General features: G+C 45.5%; 1 protein-coding gene across 1 annotated transcript; it reads left to right on the top strand.

The window, feature by feature from the left end:
• Positions 1–551: 551 nt before the first annotated feature.
• Positions 552–4,198, top strand: LOC134227913 (uncharacterized). The gene is made up of 4 exons (XM_062709618.1): positions 552–980; positions 1,035–1,200; positions 1,273–1,783; positions 1,842–4,198. Exons 1-4 carry the CDS (start codon positions 601–603, stop codon positions 2,012–2,014), a joined length of 1,230 nt encoding a protein of 409 aa, XP_062565602.1. The 5' UTR covers positions 552–600; the 3' UTR covers positions 2,015–4,198.
• The last annotated feature ends 13,020 nt before the right edge of the window (positions 4,199–17,218 follow it).

The following is a 17,218-nucleotide window of genomic DNA, read 5'->3' on the forward strand; positions in this document are numbered from 1 at the left end:
GAGCCGCAACTCCTTGGTGAACAAGCGTGAGTATTGGAACTTGTGAGGACCAGAGCTATGTAGTAGCTTCCCGGATGTCAACTCACCATTTCGTAGCCCAGATGTTTTTCACCCGAACTACAAAACGAGATTCCGTCTCGACCCGAAAATCGCTCAATTTCGACAAGTTTTATCATTCCGTCGATAGAGTGGTTGTAAGTGAAAGATGGTCTGAACAGACAAACTGACAAGGAATTCTGCGATGCTATTGAAAAATGGGATGGCTGCGAATCATTCGTGGAGAAGTTTAAAATTCTTCTTAGATCGTTGTCCAAAATACTAATTTCATCTGTTGTTTACATCGACCTGGGTGAATCACGAACCATGTATTGCAAAGCCAAACTCGTGCAAAATCTATTGACATGCCACGGGTAGTCACTTGGCCGACCTACCAATGACCGTATCAATAATCACGCATCTGTTTATCTATATGGTCAAACGAGCCCGTCATCAGCATGACGTGTCTTATCTACCTTTTTCAATAGATTACAAAACCACTTCAACAGGTCACTTGAGCCTTTGAGTGGGAAGCAACGCACTGTCTCGTGTGTAACGTTCATCATGGCAGGGGAATATAGCGCGGGCGAATTGCAGGTTCCCGCCTGGTTGAACAGTGAATTCTTTACTGGAATTTTGAAAAAATCTGAAAACGATCCATCGATTGAGATCGCGGGTGGATATGAACTACTTCCGGCCACCAAACCCGGCGAAAACTTTTCCAGTGTCATGTATCGCACTTGCATTCGATATCGTTCGAAGTGTGAGTCCGACGAACAGGAAATAAATTTGATAATCAAAATACCGGCAGTGGCTGAGGGTTTCAAGAAGGAAGTTGCGAAGGACAATATTCTGTTTATCAAAGAGATCAAAATGTACAGCGAGATTCTTCCGGCTATGGTGAAGGTGTTGAACGATGCTGGTGAGCATCTGGAGGTCGCGAGGTAAAGATATTCACACTATTTGATCGACTGGTTTCTTAAAGCTTATTTTTGCAGGCTGATACATGCCTCACTGCAGCCACATGTCGTTATTGTTCTGCAAAGTCTTACGCCCGATGGCTGGACTCCCGGACGAGTGAGCGTTCAAAGTTTTGAAGAGGCTCTTCCAACTATACGAAACATCGCAAATTTTCATGCTGCATCGCTTTATCTTCATCGGGAGGTACGACCTTACATTAAATAGAAATAATTTAGTTAGAACTGTCCATATTAAAATTTAAATATTCGTTTTTAGATTATGGACTTATCAACGAACAGCGTTAAAGAATTGTTAGTTACAGGAGCCGGTCTCACTCATTTCACGAATAGATTCAAGGAATTCTGCGATGCTATTGAAAAATGGGATGGTTGCGAATCGTTCGTGGAGAAGTTTAAAATTCTTCTTAGGTCCATCGGTCAACGTTTACGCGATATCTACACTCCGGATCTTCTGACCAAAGGCTACAATGTTCTCAACCACGCTGACTTCACTTGGAAAAACATAATGCATAAAAGAAATCCGGATGGCCGCATCGAAGATTCGATGTTGATCGACTATCAAGCGTGTCATTGGGGTTCACCAGCCATGGATGTCTACAGTTTGCTAGACTTGATTGTTGACAATCGCACTAAGACGACTCATCGGAGCAGAATCCTTCACGAGTACCATACACATTTCGCAACGGTGCTGGGTAAAATGGGATACCTCGGTAGAATTCCCACTCTGGTAGACTTACAAGTAGAACTCCTACGGAACGGGTTTATCGGTGAGTGCATACACATAAAGTTTAATGAATCCTTTACTAACGAGTTTAAATTTTGTAGAAGTATTCCATGTCGCAATATTCGAGAAATACAAATTCATTGAGCTCACCGAAACGATGATGGATAACTACGATGAGACAAATTCGGATGAGCCCTGTTTTAATAATGAAGAATACCGCAGAATTATTAGTGGTGAATTACCATCGTTGCTGTACAGAGGCTTACTGGACTAAAACACTGAAATAACTGAATTATCAGTATAGTGAAAACATTCCAGTTTATTTTTATTGCGTGCGCTCCTGTGGCCAGTGTTGTCCTACAATTTGTGAAAAAAATCTGCTCTTTGATTTTACTCCATCTAAAACGATTTTACAGTCTTAACTAAGTAAGTGCAACTAATAGAAGGATATTTGAATTTTCTAAATGTCATATCTAACTATCAAAAAAAATTGACGCCAGTGCCACAGGAGCTCTCTCTCCTACTCCTATTCCTTTCAAACGCGTACTTCGAGCCCCCTTCGTTCCATACTCCGAGCTGTTCCAACAGTTTCCAGAACCTTGCTGCGTCGCCGAGTATCGATGTGTTTAGAGCGCATAATAGCCCTTTCTGCATGAACGAAACTCAAGAAACCTTTATTATCTTCGAACACTGTAGTTGCCTTAAGCGGCTGCTCTCCGAGACCTACCAGAAGTCTACGAAGCATATACACTGCCTTCATAGAGGATAGGTTGACACAGGATTGTCGACGGCTCGCCCAGGCTAACGGTCCACCACTGAAAAAGAAAACGAATCCCGAGAGACAGGAGGTTTTGAGGCCGACGAGACAGGAGGTTTGCGCAGGCCCAATAAGCCGCCTGGAAAACCAATAATTATGAGCAATATAAGAGATAATACGACTCGCTATAATCGTCCGAGACCTAGACGACGAATAAAGGATCACGATTGGAAGCTTGGAACATGGAACTGCAAGTCGCTAGGTTTCGCAGGTTGCGACAGGATGATTTACGATGAATTACATCCCCGCAACTTCGACGTCGCGGCGCTGCAGGAGATTTGCTAGACAGGACAGAAAGTGTGGAAAAGCGGGCATCGAGCGGCTACCTTCTACCTAAGCTGTGGCACCACCAACGAGCTGGGAACCGGCTTCATAGTGCTGGGTAAGATGCGCCAACGTGTGATTGGGTGGCAGCCGATCAACGCAAGGATGTGCAAGCTGAGGATAAAAGGCCGTTTCTTCAATTATAGCATCATCAACGTACACTGTTACCGACCAATCGGAACCAATGTAATTAAACCTACGATATGGAAGTCAAGTGACGATAACTTGTTAGTTTGAGACAATACTGTAATTAAAGTTCTTATTTTTTGTTATATAACACTTATCCCTTGCTACGCCTCTGATAGAAAATTAGTACACCTCACATCTTCACTAAAGATTATATTGAATATTGTATCTCTACGAGAGTGGCAACCTTGCCCGAATGACAGTTCCGGGAATAAGGTAGAATTGGAGGAGGAGAGAGTGAGAGAAGAGGAGGAGAGAGGAAAAACGGGAAGAAAAGAGGAGTGGAGTGTGGACTGGGAAAAGAGAGGAGAAGGAGTCTGATCGTCAAACCGAGCACTACGGACGAAAAACTCTTTTATAAAAAAAACGTGGACGGTAAAATTCGGTGGCGACGGTAAATCACGGAAAAGTGGGTGATAGTGCTCCGGCAGTGGAAAAAGCCGAAGAGGGAGCAGCACAATTTTTGCCAAAGTGGACGGTGAATCTCAGCACGATTTTCGATCCAGCTGTGGAGCAGACATCGTGGACGATTGTCAGAGCCGACATTAGCTAGGACGGCGAGCTCAGCACCGGTGATCAACGAGTTGAGCTATCGTTGAATCACACGCCGCGAGGGTAGGGTGACGGACGTTTTGGCGGTGAGAGCGACGGTGAGGACCGTGGGCTTGCCCCGCTTGCCGCCGCTCAATATCCTATGAGTCACCACCCCGCCTGCGGGTGCTGGGACGTCGACGAAGGTTCAACGGCAGCTCCGAAAGCCAACAATCATCCCTGAATGAACACCCGGTCGCCTTGTCACCATTGACCTTGGCAGCGCCCAGTGCCATCAATGATTCACCAGTGAATGGGTACCAGAAGTCAGAAAGACCACGGAAGTACACTTTTCGGAACGACGGATGATCCGATATGCGAAGCAGATCGTTCGGCAAGTAAAATCATCGTACCTCTCCTCCTCTCTGATGCACGTGCACGGCCGCAACGAATATCTTTCCTACTCTTTGTATTTCTTATGTAAATAAATATGTTTAAGCTTATTTCCTGGTATTGTATAGTTTAATCTTCATACGACCGCCTTGATTTCCCTTTCAATGGTTCTGCCTTCTTTGTTTTGTCTACTTCAGTTTCGTTGGGTAAGGTAAGTGTGATCACCCGAAGCAAGCAGTCGCCGACCCTGAGAATCCCAAGTTAGGAGGTGAGCTAGTTAGGGGCGTGCGGACGTCCACTGCCCAGGCGTAGGGACGTCACTGGCAGTATCAATTGGCGATCCAACTAAAAAAAAAAAAAAAAATCTCCAATTTTTTTTCTGCTTGCTCCGGGAGACTCACGATTCGTTCCTCTATTCATCGTGAATGTTTTGGTATGTCGTCGAAATAGATGCAAAAAGGTAAGATTTACGATCTGTTTGATCCAGGTTCGTAAACCAAATCGATTATATATGCTATTTTCCTGATTATCGAGTTTATTTTCCATAGTTCTACTCTTTTTCTTTTGAATTTTACTGATTAAGTTAAGTTTAGTGAATTGAATTGAATTTAAGGAATTAAAATTAAGGAAATAGAATTGAACTGAAAAATGAATTGAAAAGTGAATTGTAAATATTGTTAGTATTAGGGATTTAGTTAGCTTATGAATTAAATTGAACAGTGAATTACTTAGGGTATTAAGCTTGAAATTAATTGAAAATGGCGATCAGTAATCAAAAGTTGATTGTGATGAAGCTGAGACAGTGGTTCTTCGACATTAGGGTGGATCATTTAATAGAGGATGAATTAGATTTTGAATTGGAGGTGAGGAAAATTATGTTCAACGACAATGAATCGATTGCGAGGAAAAGGAGGGCTCTTAGAGAAGCATTGAAAGCAGAAAGGACAGTCGAGAACCCCTTTCTGATTATGAAGCGCGATCCCAATACAGAGTTTGAGGTTTGTGTGGACAAGTTCACAGAAATTGACGGTACTATTAGAGTTTCAGCCAAAGCAGTGCCACCAAGGTACCAATCGAGGTTGTTGCACCTAGGAAATCGATTGATTCTTATAGAAGATCAATTGCCAGCAGAAGATAGAGTAGAGGTTGCAAAAATGCAGGAAGCAGTTTTGGCTCACTTAAACGAATGTTTTTACGGGAAGCGGTCTGGGTTGCCAGCTGATCATGAAAATGCGGGAATAGAAGAATTATTTGAGGACGCGGAGAATTCGTTAGTGCAAACGGCAAGAGGGGTCCCTCCAGGACAAAATGTTAGGGAACCGTTATTAGCAGATGACGCAGATATCGCGGAGTCTTTGCGTAGATTGGGATTAGTGAAGAGCGATGTGCAGAAGGTAGAGTCTGCCGATGTCAAAGAGGCACTATTATCACTAGAGCATGAAATCTATTTGTTGAGAAAATTCAAAGAAGTGCATTCGACTCTGACGGCTAATCCGGTTTCAAATGTGGCACAGGCGGGGATATTCTCACGTCCGAACCCTACAACCTACACAGGTACAATACCCAAACAATCGGGATCAGGAGTTGTTAGCTCGAGCATTGACCTACCAATAGGGACACTTCAGTTAGAAGCTAACCAACACCGTAACCCTGGCACATTCCCTGGCATTATACCAAGTACATACCCAAGTAGCTCAGTCGCCACGGCGATTACGCCCGGTTTTAATCCCGGAGTATCAGCGACCTATCCTACCATTCAGTTCCAAACGTTGACTACGACTACGAATCCGAACCCTCGTGTTTCCACTTCCATGTATTCTAGTTCACACTTAGCAATGGGGTACACACCGGAGACACACGCTCCTTACGTAGTGCCATCCACTGCTTTTCAGGGCGCGGCTCCTGTCTCGCAAAATGAACGAAGACAAATTTGGCCGCCTTACGGTGACCCTTGGAGATGCTCAATGTCTTCATCGGCGAGTTTTCACCCTTTGTTAGGACAAGATTCAAGCTCGTCGTTCCTACCGGGTGCGAGGAATGTTCAATTTCCTCAGACTCTTCCGAGTCAGCCTTATCAAAGCCAGGTTCCAATCTCACATCAGTATGTGAGTACGGCGGACCCGTCTCGTGGTCAATATGGCCACAAATCATTACCGGTGTCGAAGTGGAAGCTGGACAAGTATGCTGGAACCGATCAGGGACTCAAACTGAATGAATTCCTGGTTCTGGTATCACAGCTAGCACTATCGGAACGAACTTCCGAAGCAGAGTTGTTCGATTCCGCTTTTCATCTATTTACCGGACCAGCTCTCAACTGGTACATGACCATGCGTTCTTCGGGACGCCTTATTAACTGGCCACATCTGGTCAGTGAGCTCCGGAAAACGTTCGCCCACCCCGAGCTCGATTCGCTGGTTCGCACAAGGGTTTACCAAAGGCGCCAGCAAAGGAATGAAACATTCCAAGAATATTTTTACGAAATGGAGAGCATGTTTAGATCTATGATCGTCCCCATGAGTGATCATGAACAGCTTGATATCCTTAAAAGGAACATGAGAGTGGATTATAAAAAGACACTTCTATGGAAGCCAATTCTTAGTTTGCCCGATCTGTTGGAAGCGGGTCGCATAATTGACGCTTCCAATTTCTCTTTGTTTGCCAAAGTGTTCGGCAATGAGAAGTCAGCTAATGCTATTTCCGAATCGAAGTCGGAGAAACCAGACTCAAAGAGCCAAAATAATAAGTCACCGTTTAAGTCAGGTCAGAATCAGGGTACCACCTTCTTTCCCAAATCGAAGGACATGTTCCCAAAAAGAAAAAACGAACCAGAAAATAAGAAACCCACCCCTTCCTTTCACACCAGTCAGTCGAAAGAACTGGATCCAAAAGAAGGACCTTCCAGGCCAAGAAGGACTTTGGAAATGCTTATCGAAGCACATCGTCCTCCTCGGAGTTATGAGTGTCTGTATTGTCGGCAGACAAGCCATGCCATAGAGCAATGTAGAAATTACAGAGGCTCTATCTGTATGGTTTGCGGGTTCAAAGGTTTTGAAACCCAGAACTGTCCATATTGCCAAAAAAACGGCTTGCAGACGGTCCAAAAACGCAGACCGTCGAGCCCAAACGCGTAAATCCTGTTCCTAGAGGAATCACTCTTGCCGAATTTTGGGAACCAGTTGGAGAAGAGTTCTATAGACGGGACGAGTCCCAGGTTCTCAACATTACGATTGGTGACACGCACGATAACCGACCCTACGCAAAAATTAAAATCTATGGCCGACCATCCAAGGGCCTCTTGGACTCAGGAAGTCAACTGACGTTGATAAGCGAAGAAGTATATTACACTCTCAATAACCAAAAACTGCGACCAGTCAGGCAACCAGTAGTGGTAAAGTCTGCGAATGGGTCAGAACTAGAAGTTCTGGGCCAACTTTCTATTCCGTACAACTTTGCAGGACGCCTCAAAATTGTTCAAACCCTCGTAGTGAAAACTCTTTCTGTAGAATGTATACTGGGGATGGACTTTTGGCAGAAATTTCAAATTTGGCCAACGGTCAAGGATTGTGCCACCGTAGAGATGAGCGTTTCTCCAAATATTAGTCCAGCTTCGAATCCATTCACGGAAGCCGAACGTCAGAAACTAGAGCAGGTTAAAAAACTGTTCCTCTGTGCTCGACCAGAGAGAGTAACACTTACTCCTCTACTAGAGCACCGTATAGAACTAGCAGAGGAGTGGAAACACAAATCTCCGGCACGACAATATCCCTATACTCTTTCCCCGAAGGTACGGCAGAAAGTAGTGGATGAATTGGATAGAATGCTGAAGATTGGTATTATCGAGAGAGCGAATTCCGATTGGAGCTCGAACGTTGTACCAGTCATAAAACCAACCGGAAAGGTTCGACTCTGCCTGGACGCTCGCAAAATAAACGAAAGGACCGTACGTGACGCTTATCCCTTGCCCCATCCCGGCCGCATACTCGGTCAATTGCCCAGGGCTAAGTTCCTGAGTACTATAGATTTATCGGAAGCATTTCTCCAAATCCCATTGGAAAAATCTTCCAGAAAATATACCGCGTTTAGTATTCAGGGCAAGGGAATGTTCCAATTCACCAGATTACCATTCGGGTTGGTGAATAGTCCAGCAACTCTATCCCGACTCATGGACAGAGTTCTTGGTCACGGTGAATTGGAACCGAACGTCTTTGTATACCTTGACGACATAGTCATTGTATCAGAGACGTTCGAGCATCACGTGCAGCTCCTTCGGGAAGTAGCGAAACGCCTGGCAGAAGCGAACCTTTCTATCAACATCGAAAAATCTAAGTTCGGCGTTAATGAATTGCCGTTCCTAGGATACCTGTTGTCAACCGATGGCCTGAGGGCCAATCCCGAAAAAGTCCGATCTATTGTGGAATACGATCGGCCCACTACGGTTACAAAATTGCGACGGTTCCTAGGAATGGCAAATTATTACCGCCGATTCATAGAGGATTTCAGCGGGGTTACGTCCCCATTAACGGACTTACTAAAAACGAAGTCGAAGGTTTTAGGATGGAATGAGGGAGCAGAAGAATCGTTTAACTTGATTAAGGAGAAACTTATTTCGGCGCCAGTTCTTGCTTGCCCTGACTTTTCTAAGGAGTTTACCTTACAAACTGATGCGAGTGACGTCGCCGTCGCGGGTATCCTCACTCAAATTCAGGAGGGATTTGAGAGAGTCATCGCTTTCTTTTCGCACAAGTTGACGACTCCCCAACGGAATTATCATGCGTGCGAAAAGGAAGCGTTGGCCGTCCTCTTGTCCATAGAGGCTTTCCGTGGGTATATAGAGGGTTCACACTTCACGGTCATTACCGACTCCTCAGCTCTAACCCACATCATGACCGCAAAATGGAAAACGGCTTCAAGGTGTAGTCGCTGGTGCTTAGAGCTACAGCACTACGATATGACGATACGGCATCGTCGAGGTAAAGAAAATGTAGTGGCTGATGCCCTTTCGCGGAGTGTAACCACGGTGAGTTCAAATACTCTCGGTGTCCTTGGACATGGCTAACACTAATCCGATCCCTAATGACATGGCTACTTACGAGAACCTGCTTGAGAAAGTTGCTGAGCAACCGGACGAACATGCAGACTTTCGAATTCGTGATGGCGTGCTGTATAAATACGTGGTGAACACAAGCGAGCCTCACGATAATCGGTTTGATTGGAAAATCGTTCCTTCTCCGGCCCAACGTAAGCACATTATTCACGAATGCCACGATGGTTCAATGCATCCTGGCATTGATAGAACCTTGTCCCGTATTCGCTTGCGACACTTTTGGCCTAGGATGGTTCTGGATGTGAGGGAATATGTAGGTAAATGCACTACGTGCAAAGAAACAAAAGCCCCTAACATCGCGTTGGCACCCCCGTTAGGTGAACAGCGCGTAACGTCTCACCCTTGGCAGATCATCGCACTAGATTTTATAGGGCCTCTACCCAGAAGTCGGAACCAGAACCAGTATATCCTTTCCGTCGTTGATCTGTTCAGCAAGTGGATTATGCTGATTCCCTTTCGCAAAATAGAAAGCAAAAACCTCTGTAAAGCTCTAAGGGACCAGTGGTTTTACCGAAATTCAGTGCCCGAAGTACTTATTACGGATAACGCTTCGTGTTTCTTGTCCCATGAGTTTCGTTCACTTTGTACAAGGTTCGATATCCGACATTGGCTGAATTCTAAATATCACTCCCAGGCAAACCCTGTGGAGCGAGTGAATAGAACAGTCAATGCCGCGATACGAACCTACGTAAAAAGCGATCAGAAACTGTGGGATACCAAGCTGTCCGAAGTAGAAACCGTCTTGAATTCAACAGCGCACTCAGCGACGGACTTGACCCCATTCTTTGCAACGCACGGGTATGAGATGTGTATAAAAGGGTCTGACCATCATTTCGGCAAAGATGATCCACAAGTTTCCTCCGCAGAGCAAAAACGACGTCAATCTGAAATGCTTGGCGATATTAGAAAGTTAATCCAAGTAAAACTAGAAAAGGCCCATCAAGAAAGCCACAAACGATACGGTCTTCGTCATCGTGCCTATGGCAAAGCTTTACAAGCCGGACAAATGGTATACCGCCGAAATATGCGGCAGTCAAGTGCGCTCGAAAATTATAATGCGAAATATGGGCCGCAATATCTCCCTGCTTCGGTAGTCCGCAAAATCGGTTCCTCATCCTACGAGATTGCCGATCTGGACGGAAAATCTCTTGGGGTATGGCCGGCAGTTCACCTGAAGCCTGCCTAAAAAAAAAAAACCCTAAAATCTTTTTCGTGTCACTGAGGTCATTGTTCTCCGTATTAACACTCGAACCCAGCCCAACTACGTGCCCCTAGAGTTCTTTGACCTCAGATGGAAAAAATATTAGATTTCCTGGTAACAATCACTTTCGATAAAGATTCCTTTCTTGCACCTGAACAGGATCGATAATGATTGGTAAGCGGTCCTCGGCTGTAGCTTCTGTACAAGTAGTGATTCTCCATTCTCCAAAATAGGTCGATTTGTCCAAACAGCTAAATAAAAATCCACGGCTGCTACGGCATGCTGATTTTGGTTTCTTCATCGCTATCGTTGAAGCGAAAGGTAGATTGATGTTAGAAGATTTAATCGTATTTTGTTTTGATTCCTGTTTTGCTTTGCTCGGAATTCTGAACCGTGCGTCCAGAATAAAACCGAAAGCGCAAGCATTGCGGCTTAGATCTCTTTTAGAAAAAGAGAAGTACGAGGGATTCGTCGTGATGATGCACACGGCGAGGCCACACATCAGATTTAAGGGAAAACTTCCTCTTTCCTACACGCCCATTGGATTCCACTCAATTCATGTTTAACTTTTACTCAATTTTGTAAATTCGCGTCATATGTCAAAAAATGAGTAAATTAATTTTATGAATTGAGTAATATATAGTCATATTGTAAATGAATGCATAAAAGATAAATTGAGTGAAAATTTCAAGTTGTCATTGAAGCGAGGAAATAAAGAAATAGTTTGAAAATTCCTACAATTTTGAATAAATCTGAAATAACCAAGGCATTAACCGGAGATCGTTGAGGATATCAAAGGTAAGTTGTATCAAGAATAAGCTAGAAATATCCTCCTAATGTTTAAACATGTTTTAATCTCTTGAAATTGCAGCCCAAAGGAGCGTAGAAATCAGTTTATTGAGGACCAGTTGGTGTAATCTTTACCTGCTATAGTATACGATTTCTTATCCCAACTTCTTCAATTCCGGATTTTCACGCTGAAATAATACATAGCACCACGAATCCGATAAAAACTGGTCCTACAATATGATCAACGACAAAAAATCAATAGTCGAAGAAACCCAAGATCAGTCACCAGCCACTACTCCCATAATCAATCAATTGATTGTGACAATTTCCGGAGGCCGGCGTATCGCCACTGATCGCCAGTAACCAGTACGACAACGTGATCGAGTTCTGGCGTGAAACCGGAGTCGTAACCAGGAGTTCTCAGATCTTTACGCTGGACGACGGGACTGGAGGACAAAGAATGGATACAGCTCCGACAAATACACCAAGTATAAAATTGAATATGTACTTTATGTAATCCTCAACAATCCTAGATAGGTAGATGAAATTTTTGTAATATTTTTGTTTAAATAAAATACAAAGATTACTCTTTTTCTAAACACAATTTAAATATTATTCAATCAGGTAAAATTGCAAAAATTAAAAAAAAAATGTGCGGTTTGAGTGAAAAGTAATCAATATTACACTTTTCTTTGATGACGAATTTGAGTAGATTTTAGTAATTTTTTGACATCTTCCGGTCTTTACTCAAAAATGAGTGAACATTGGTTTACTCAATTTTTGAGTTGTTCCACTTTTACTGAAAATGAGTGGTTTTCCACTCAATTTTGAGTGGTTTCAAACGGGCGTGTAGAGAAAGGCGAAAGGTTTTCCTATTTTGCATAAGAAATAGGACGACAAGGCATGCACTAAAGCCTAGTTGTAATATTGGAAGAGGAAGATTATCTTCCAATACCAATCGTCTATGAAGAGTTAATAAATTTTCAAGACAAATATAAATAAGGTAGTTTACAAAATAAACATGAATGAAAGAAGAATGAGTGAGAGAAAGTAAATGTTAAAAGGGTACCCACGAATGAGAGAATGTGAATGAAGATGAATGAGTAAAGCATTAATAAGAATTAGTTTAAGAAATAGAATGAGAATACAGAATTGCGATTGAAATAAATGACATAGGAATGCGATTGAAACAAATGCACTGCAACCTACTCAGTAAAAATTCATTGGAACATGAGTACAACAACGAAAAACTAAACACCAATAATCGGTAAACAAATAGTATCTATAAGTGAATAATAAAAGAGAAGGATCCGGAGAATTACTTACCCAGTGCATACTACGGTACGAACATGTCGAATCAGGAAAAGATGAATTCTAGAAAAATTACCAAGTTGGAATGTACCGCTTGGCAATTTTTCCTTGGGAGGAGGGATGATTGTTACCGACCAATCGGAACCAATGTAATTAAACCTACGATATGGAAGTCAAGTGACGATAACTTGTTAGTTTGAGACAATACTGTAATTAAAGTTCATTTTTTTGTTATATAACATTTATTCCGTGCTACGCTTCTGATAGAAAATTAGTACTCCACACATCTTCACTAAAGATTATATTTAACATTGTATCTCTACGAGAGTGGCAACCTTGCCCCAATGACAGTTCCGGGAATAAGGTAGAATGGGAGGAGGAGAGAGTGAGAGAAGAGGATGGGAGAGGAAAATCGGGAAGAAAAGAGAGTCGACACTCCGACTGGGAAGAGGAAAGGAGAGAAGTAGTCTGGTCGTCAAACCGAGCACTACGGACGAAAAACTCTTTATAAAAAAACGTGGACGGTAAAATTCGGTGGCGACGGTAAATCACGGAAAAGTGGGTGATAGTGCTCCGGCAGTGGAAAAAGCCGAAGAGGGAGCAGCACAATTTTGCCAAAGTGGACGGTGAATCTCAGCACGATTTTCGATCCAGCTGTGGAGCAGACATCGTGGACGATTGTCAGAGCCGACATTAGCTAGGACGGCGAGCTCAGCACCGGTGATCAACGAGTTGAGCTATCGTTGAATCACACGCCGCGAGGGTAGGGTGACGGACGTTTTGGCGGTGAGAGCGACGGTGAGGACCGTGGGCTTGCCCCGCTTGCCGCCGCTCAATATCCTATGAGTCACCACCCGCCTGCGGGTGCTGGGACGTCGACGAAGGTTCAACGGCAGCTCCGAAAGCCAACAATCATCCCTGAATGAACACCCGGTCGCCTTGTCACCATTGACCTTGGCAGCGCCCAGTGCCATCAATGATTCACCAGTGAATGGGTACCAGAAGTCAGAAAGACCACGGAAGTACACTTTTCGGAACGACGGATGATCCGATATGCGAAGCAGATCGTTCGGCAAGTAAAATCATCGTACCTCTCCTCCTCTCTGATGCACGTGCACGGCCGCAACGAATATCTTTCCTACTCTTTGTATTTCTTATGTAAATAAATATGTTTAAGCTTATTTCCTGGTATTGTATAGTTTAATCTTCATACGACCGCCTTGATTTCCCTTTCAATGGTTCTGCCTTCTTTGTTTTGTCTACTTCAGTTTCGTTGGGTAAGGTAAGTGTGATCACCCGAAGCAAGCAGTCGCCGACCCTGAGAATCCCAAGTTAGGAGGTGAGCTAGTTAGGGGCGTGCGGACGTCCACTGCCCAGGCGTAGGGACGTCACTGGCAGTATCAACACACGAAGGGAGACCCGACGACAAAAAAGAAGCGTTCTACGCACAGCTGGAGCAGACATACGATGGATGCCCACTGCGGGACGTCAAAACCGTCATCGGCGACATGAACACACAGGTAGCAAGGGAGGAAATGTATAGACCGGTCATCGGACCGGATAGTCTGCACACCGTATAGAATGACAACGGCCAACGATGCATAAACTTCGCAGCCTCCCGCGGAATGGTAGTCCGGAGCACTTTCTTTCCCCGCAACAATATCCACAAGGCCACATGGAGATCACCTAACCAAGAAACGGAAAACCAAATCGACCACATTCTAATCGACGGTAAATTTTTCTCCGACATCACGAGCGTCCGCACTTACCGCAGTGCGAATATTGAATCCGACCATTACCTCGTTGCAGTCGGCCTGCGCTCAAAACTCGACAGTGTACAACACGCGTCGAAGTCGGACGCCGCGGCTTAAAATTGGGCGGCTACAAGACGGTAGACTAGCCCAAGGATACGCGCAGCAGCTGGAAGTGGCACTCCCAACGGAAGAGCAGCTAGGCGCAGCGTCTCTTGAAGTTGGCTGGAGAGATATTCGATTCGCCATTGGAAGCACCGCAACCGCTGCACTTAGCACGGTGCCCCCGGATCAGAGAAACGACTGAAATATATCTGATGCTTCTGGAGTGCTTCTGGAGTGAATGGGCTGCGAAATGGTGAGTTGACATCCGGGAAGGGGCGCCTAACATAGCTCTGGTCCTCACAAATTCCAATACTCACGCTTCCACGGGTCTTCCGATGACAATTGACCGCCAGCTAAGGGTTGCGTACTTAGCTGGTAGTGCAGCCTGGGCACTGTTGTCCTTCTGACATCAGCTAGAGTGAGAGGGTGCGTCCTGTGGGGTCTGCCTAGGATGTGGTGGGGTTCGACAGTGGGCTCTGTTGAACTCCTATAAAAAGCTGCATGTGTCCCCAAGCAGGCCCTATCAAAGCGACCGTGTGCCGCTCAAAGCGCACTAGCCTAGTCCTGGTGTTGGGTGGGACTTTAAACAAATTTGACCCGACTGACCGAGCGTCTGTTCACCAAGGAGGTGCGGCTCCAACAGCGTCCGTTCTGGCATCCAGCGGCTGAACATGAAATGCTATTCCCCGGAAGCTATGCCTAAGATGGCAGCCCCATCCCGGTGGATAGGGAACCTTGGGCCAACAACCTACTGTTCCCGAAACATCAATTTGTTCGAGAATCCGATAATGAAAGAATACGGACTGATTTTACGGCGACGACTCTTAGCGCGAAACAACGGACACGAATAGGAACATGGAACGTTTTAACCCTAGCCCACCAGGGTAAATTGGCACAACTTGCGAATGAGGCACGCCGCATGAAGCTTGAGATCCTGGGACTGAGTGAAGTCCGTTGGCCAAACTTTGGAGAACACAGAACGCCGTCGGGACAAGTTCTGCTATGCTCTGGTTTACGAGGTGAACACGCTCCCCGGCATCGCGGAGTTGGCTTCCTACTAAGCGCTCAGGCACACTCTGCGCTTATGAAGTGGGAACCTATAAGTGAAAGGATAATCGTTGCCAGATTTAGAACACGGGTCCGAAACCTTACTATAATCCAATGTTAGGCGCCAACCGATGCTGCCGATCTGCAAGACAAAGAGAACTTCTACAGTCAACTCATTGCCGTCGTAGATAGAATTCCGAAGGGTGATATCATGATCTGTTTGGACTACTTCAATGCGAAGATCGGATCCGACAACTCGAACCATGAGCGCATTATGGGAAGCCATGGTCTCGGAGAAATGAGCGAAAACGGAGAGCTGTTCGCAGAATTTTGTGGTAATAACGACATGGTGATCGGGGGATCGCTCTTCCCTCATCGACCGGTTCACAAGGTCACGTGGGTCTCCCGTGACGGCTTTACAGAAAATCAAATCGACCACATCTGCATCAGCCGAAAATGGAAACGGAGCCTTCTTGATGTACGGAATAAACGTAGTGCCGATATCGCGTCTGATCATCACCTCCTCATCGGCGAAATACGCCTGCGCATTGCGCGGATTCGTCAGCAGGAGGAAAAAGTTGGACGACGATTCAACACACGCCGACTGGAAGATGCCACTTTGAAACGGTCCTTCGTTGAAGAACTGGAGACGCGTGCTGCAGATATTCCGGAAGGTGGCAGCGTGGAAGACCAATGGACCGCCATCAAGAATGCCTTCATCACCACCAGCGAGAACAATCTGGGCGAACTACGCACCCAAAGAAAACAATGGATCACCGATGAGACCTGGAGGAAGATAGAGGAGCGAAGAGAAGCCAAAGCCGCGATAGAGCGATCGAAAACCAGAGGAGCCAAAGTCTTAGCCCGTCAACGATACGCGGCTCTTGAGAAGGAAGTAAAACGCTCATGTCGACGGGACAAGCGAGCGTGGGCAGACTCTCTGGCCGACGAAGGAGAGAGAGCCGCCGCAACCGGGGACATTCGCCTCCTCTACGATATCTCACGACGCTTAAGCGGGGCGAAGATGAATGCAACGATGCCTGTGAAAGACGCAAATGATCAGTTATTGACCGACCCAACTGACCAGCTGAAACGCTGGTTCGAGCACTTCGAACAACTTTTTCAAGTGCCAGCCAGGCCATCACCACCTCGGCATGATCTGCCTAGGATCCGACGTATAACACGCGTCAATATTGAAGCTCCATCACTGCTAGAGATTCAAACAGCCATCCAAAGCATGAAATCGAATAAAGTCCCAGGGGTCGACCGCATATCAGCCGAGATGCTCAAAGCTGACCCCATGACATCCGCTCAACTACTGCATCGTTTATTTCGTAATATCTGGGACACCGCGACTTTCCCGGTCGACAAGGTATCTTAGTGAAGGTGCCCAAAAAGGGTGACCTGACTGTATGCGATAACTGGCGAGGCATTATGTTGCTGTGTGCCGTTCTCAAAGTTCTGTGCAAAATTATCCTAGCCCGGATTCAGGAGAAGATCGATGCGACTCTCCGGCGGCAGCAAGCCGGATTCCGTGCCGGAAGATCCTGTGTGGACCATATTGTCACGCTCCGCATCATTCTGGAGCAGGTAAACGAATTCCAAGAGTCCCTTTAATTGGTTTTCATTCACTACGAAAAAGCTTTCGACCGTCTCAATCACGAGAATATGTGGGGCGCCCTGAGACGCCAGGGAGTTCCTGAGAAAATCATCGGCCTCATCGAGGCACAGTACGAGGCCTTTTCGTGTAGAGTGCTGCACAATGGGGTCTTGTCCGACCCTATCCGGGTCGTAACTGGTGTGAGGCAAGGATGTATTCTATCACCGTTACTGTTCCTCATCGTAATCGACGAGATTCTGGTTGATGCGATTGACCGTGAAACAAACCGCGGACTGTTATGGCAGCCTATAACCATGGA

Source organism: Armigeres subalbatus, chromosome 3 (assembly GCF_024139115.2).
Source record: "Armigeres subalbatus isolate Guangzhou_Male chromosome 3, GZ_Asu_2, whole genome shotgun sequence".
Taxonomy (NCBI): domain Eukaryota; kingdom Metazoa; phylum Arthropoda; class Insecta; order Diptera; family Culicidae; genus Armigeres; species Armigeres subalbatus.

What these genes read in the sequence shown, in the direction of transcription:
- LOC134227913 (XM_062709618.1), top strand. Translation starts at nt 601, where the DNA reads ATGGCAGGGGAATATAGCGCGGGCGAATTGCAGGTTCCCGCCTGGTTG. An exon ending in CGCTTTATCTTCATCGGGAG is followed by an intron (nt 1,201 to 1,272) that starts GTACGACCTTAC and finishes ATTCGTTTTTAG; the next exon opens with ATTATGGACTTATCAACGAA. An exon ending in CCTACGGAACGGGTTTATCG is followed by an intron (nt 1,784 to 1,841) that starts GTGAGTGCATAC and finishes TAAATTTTGTAG; the next exon opens with AAGTATTCCATGTCGCAATA.